We start from the raw sequence: 4,968 nt of genomic DNA, 5'->3' as shown, positions 1-4,968 counted from the left end.
ATCTTCACCATTAAAATTAGAAAGATGAGAAAAAAAAATTTTTCTTTTTTGATAGCACGCCTAAAAGACATATTTAATTGCTGGTTACCAGTACATAATTTGTCCCCTCACCACATTGCTAGGTTTAGAAAAATGAAAAACAAAAACGCCATCATTCTTTTGCAAGCTTTTGGGTCGCAATATGAAAATGCAGTATGGCTGTAACCAAAGAGATGGGAGGCTACCAGAAGAAAACAGAACAAAGAAAGGAAATCATTTAACAGTTTGATTCATACATATTCATCCCAGAAAACTTGGGTTCTTTTTCTGATAGGGATCTTTCTTCCTCCAAATGCAGAAGGGCGACGTGCCATGTTAACAAGGAGTGCTAGTCATCAATTACACATCATGAAAACAACAAATTAAACAAACCATGACGCTTCCACAGAAAACCCCTAGCATGTCAATTAAGACTATACACCAAAAGCCCTTGCTGCCTCTGAGGGGAGAACAGAATGTAATAGGAGATGAGAGCAACAAATACTGCAATACAGAGGCCAATTCAAATGCTTGGCTGGTCATTTTCTCTTCTGGCAAATCTCTCTTCTGATCACAATATGGAGCAGGCCTTCTGTGCCTTCCTCTTCTTCTTCTTTTGCTTAGGTGGCTGGAGTACCACCTTAATGGCTGCGTCGAAAACGGCCTTAACATTCTGCAACAGATTCACACGAATTCTATCAATAATAGGACAACAAACATTAACTTTCCAATACAACAATGGGTGTGGGAAGTAAAATGACTTCCATACCTGCTGTGTTTTTGAACTACATTCGATGTAGGCAGGGGCCCCAATAACCTTTCTCAGTTCCTCACCCTAAGTCAAAATCAACAGAGACCAAAATTTTTAAAGCTTGGTTGTCGGGTGGGGGAGGGGGGCAGGGTACAAAAAGGAAAATAACCAACAATTGGAGGGATAAAATAATTTGTATACTTATATAAAGCAGTACCATTTACCTGAGCTGTAGTGATCGGTACTGAACCAGGGTGGTCTATAAAAAACTGCTTATCATCCCGAAGATCTGCACATTGAAATGATCATGAACCTGGTAGGAATCTATAGAAGGACAACTAAACCGTGGACTACAAATGAAACAAGGTACTAAATATCATGTCGGAAGGAATAACAATAAACTCAAGCCTATAGTAAATCATCAGTCACATTAACATCAGGAATGCAGACACTTTAATATGAACAGCAAACAAAATGATACACATAAAAGCCGGTTGCCCAAGGATTACGTTCCACATGTACAATATTTAACGAGAAAAGAAAAGTTAAAACAAATAAAACCTTTACCAATAATTCCAAAATATTCAGCAGCACTAACAATATCCAAAAGTGCTTTTTTTCTAGGCAAATATTTGCAAATACATACTCTAATTTAATAGGAAGTAAACTTAAAACACCAAAGGAAGAAAAAAAACAAATATTGAAAGGGAGATAGCCTATTAGTTTCTTATAATCAGAGAAGAAAAGCAAGACACAAGATCATGTTATTCATTAATCAATTGCCAAAACAAGATGCATCAAACTACCAGTCAGGTTTGTTGCCAATACCATAAGTAATTGGAAACATGCACACGTACACGCATGTGCAAGCGCACGCACACACACACACACAAATGCATGCATTTATGTGTGCACATGAACATGTGGGGCCTTGCAAAACATGATCCCTGAGGCCCTGACAGCAAAGCTGCAGTCAATTCCAAGAATCAAGTATAAAAGTACACAAAATTTTAACATGGCACTGCAGAAAGGAGAGAATCAGTAAACAGCTATTAAATAACATAAATAAGAAATCAAAATCTTCAAAGGTAGTTCAATATATTAAACTTCCTTTTCTTTTTAACTCTAACAGCAAATGGCAACAATTATACAATGCACAAGGCAGAAACATAATAAAAAAACATCAACTCTGCTTAGTAACATATCATGACAACTGTTAAAGAAAATGTGTATATTGTAACATATGAGCAGTTCAAAAAATACTAACAAAAAAGCAAATGAACTTCTTCATCATCTTGAGGTTAAGATAAATGAACTTCTTCATCATCTTAAGGCTAAGCCAAACTACAATTTCTGCACTAATATCAACACATTATGCATTTATATAATATACACTACAAAGTAAAAGGAACAATAACGAGCTAATAAACTATAATGCCAAGGACGAAATAATCAGAAATGAGAGAAATTTTCTGATTTACAAGATAATTTTAGAGAATATTTTCAAAATTATGCTTCCAATGGTCATCAACACAATGTATTGCTTTTGTAAAGACAGACCCTACCATTTACCAATCAGCACAAAAAGGCTATAATACCTACAAACGTAGGACTGGTTTATTGGGAGCCAAAAAAGGAGTATTACCCACTGCCAGTCCTAGAAATGCACATGGTCTCAGATGCATGGGACCAGTTATCGTATCACCACAATTCCCAATAACAACAAAAAGAAATGTGATTAACCAGATGAAACAAGAAAACTCACCAAGCTTTGTTCCAACAAGGATTATTGGAACACCAGGTGCATAATGCCTAAGTTCAGGAATCCACTGAAATGCAAACCCATGGATGAATTTATCAGCATATCATGAATTTAGGCATTTTGTCCATAAAGAAAGTCATAGAAATAGATGCTATTCAAAACTCAACCTTCTTGGCAACATTTTCATAACTAGCCTTGCTTATAAGAGAAAATGCAAGAAGAAACACATCTGCCCCTCGATAGCTGAGAGGTCTTAACCTATTATAGTCCTCCTGACCTGTTCAAAAAAAGAAAGGAAAAGCACAATTCAGAACCAAACAGTAAATTTCTTAAACCAATGAAGAAGATTAGTAAATAAGGCAGGATTATTTTTAATTTACCAGCAGTATCCCACAGCCCTAGGTTGACTGTGCTCCCATCAACCACAACATTTGCACTGAAATTGTCAAAAACGGTTGGCACATAGTCCTATTTTCATTACCACAGCCCAGGGAAAAAAGTCAGCAAATAAGTCAAAAAGTTCTCGACAAGTAGATACAAGAAGCATGCCCAAAAAAAAAAAGCGTTAAGAAAATAAACATTGAGAAAAATGACTTGAAAATGAAAATCAAGAATTAAAATATTTTCCAGTCAAATAATAATTCAATAAAAAAACTATTGCCTGGCCTGAAAAAGGCACATAATCCAAGTTCACAAATCAGATGCCTAAATCAAGGCAAGAGAGCACCACAGCATCAGCATGCTTATATCTGAAACAATTTCAATACCATCTACCAATCTGGAAAGCTACTAAGTCAAACCTAATTGAATGGAACATGGCACCAGGGGACTATAAAGATCATTAAAGTGCATTTTAGAGCACTTAAGTCTTGGCTGTAAAATAATTTACATGTTCGTTGATAAATGACTAAATATGCAACAATTATCTCTATACTCAAGAACACACCCGTGCATTAATTGTCAATATACCTAGACCTAAGCTTTTTGGTGTTTTCCAGTACAGTACAAGAGATTGGCGAACTCCCGAAAAACCAAAGGCTTGCAACCAATGCAAAGTGGTCGAATTGCACTCAACATACAAGGATAAGAATCCAGCTGCACCTGATCCGGGCACCAGCGTAAAGAATTTCATAGAATCACAATGGACTAACTTGATGACATGCCAAATCCAAATAAAATATCATCAAAGAATTTCTAATTGTCAAGATTTCAGACGACAAATTTGTACTCTTGTAGTAATTTCTTGTGTCAAATAACGGCTATAAAAATTAAGAACACAGCACAAAGAGAACCCAAAAAAGCAGTTTTCGACTAAAATTCATGATACAGTTCCAATGAAAGGCAAAAGCGACATTCGTTCATTTCCCTATTTCCTTATTTTGCATAAAGTAATGCGCGTTCGTTTGTTTTTGAAGAGAGAGAGAGGGAGAGAGGAAAAAAATCCACTAAAACTCCTAAGACAGGCTTTTCTATGGCATCTTCTTCAGAAGAATCTTTTAGCATTCTCTTTTCTCTCTGTCTTTCCAAGGAATTTTAAGCATTTTCTTTTCTGTTCATTCATTCCGTCAAGAATCGGAAATTTTTTACAAAATCAGGGAGAGAAACGACTCACCGTAGGGAATGTGTTGCTTGTGTAGGAGATCAGCATGCAGGTTTTGCCAACAGCGCCATCGCCGACCGTCACGCACTTTATGAACCGAGACGCGCTCATCTCCGCCCCCGAAGCGCCGGATCTCCCGCAAGGACACAATCAAACAACACCGGCAGAGTCTCCTCCTCCAGATGCAAAAGTTCTCAGGAAGAATCAAACCCTAACCCCATTTCTCAACAAAACCCTAACAAATTCAAGGAACGAACTCTAGTTTCAGCGTAATCCAATCCAAGCCCCAACCAAACACACGCAGATGCAAGAAGGAGAAATGTAGCTAACAGAAGATCGACTCAGAATTCAGAAACCAACAGCGAGAGAGAGAGAGAGAGAGAGAGAGAGAGAGAGAGAGAGAGCTAACCTGGAGCGGTGGAACAATGTGCGGTAGAAGCGCTCGCTGACTACCCAACCTTGGCCAGCTGTATTGCATAGAACGTCGCTAATAGGCTAATATTAATATCACATATCATATGATATGCCCACAAAGTTTCGTTTCTTTATTTTTCTTTCCCTTCTTGTGGCTTGTTTGGGATCTATGATTGGAGTTTTAGATTTTTTTTTTTAAATACAAGTTTCAAAAATATTATACTTCATGCTTTTATTTTTTTATTTTATTTGAATTTATATAAATTTGAAAAATTTTACTATAGTTTATTTGAATTTGCATTACTTCGTTAAAAGTTAACTTTTTTATCGAAAAATTATTTAATATTTCATTACTATCTTTAATATTTTTCGAATATTACAAAATTATTAATGCATTAATTATATTTCTCAAAAATACTTTTA

General features: G+C 36.2%; 1 protein-coding gene across 2 annotated transcripts; it reads right to left on the bottom strand.

Annotated features, from left to right (window-relative positions):
* Positions 1 to 230: 230 nt before the first annotated feature.
* Positions 231 to 4,655, bottom strand: LOC131161342 (rac-like GTP-binding protein 5). Of its 2 annotated transcripts, XM_058117046.1 has the most exons (8): positions 4,541 to 4,655; positions 4,144 to 4,366; positions 2,912 to 2,999; positions 2,699 to 2,808; positions 2,535 to 2,598; positions 994 to 1,058; positions 788 to 853; positions 231 to 691 (listed from the first exon to the last, which is right to left on the bottom strand). In XM_058117046.1, the coding sequence occupies exons 2-8, from the start codon at positions 4,240 to 4,242 to the stop codon at positions 590 to 592; spliced, it is 594 nt and encodes a 197-aa protein (XP_057973029.1). In that variant the 5' UTR covers positions 4,243 to 4,366; positions 4,541 to 4,655; the 3' UTR covers positions 231 to 589. The 2 variants fall into 2 exon arrangements, with proteins under 2 accessions (XP_057973029.1, XP_057973030.1); XM_058117047.1 differs by having other exon boundaries at positions 4,144 to 4,565.
* Between the last annotated feature and the right edge of the window lie 313 nt (positions 4,656 to 4,968).

This window comes from Malania oleifera, chromosome 8 (assembly GCF_029873635.1).
Source record: "Malania oleifera isolate guangnan ecotype guangnan chromosome 8, ASM2987363v1, whole genome shotgun sequence".
NCBI lineage: Eukaryota > Viridiplantae > Streptophyta > Magnoliopsida > Santalales > Ximeniaceae > Malania > Malania oleifera.
The sequence above is the reverse complement of the archived record's forward strand: the minus strand, read 5'-3'. Positions and strand labels throughout refer to the sequence as shown.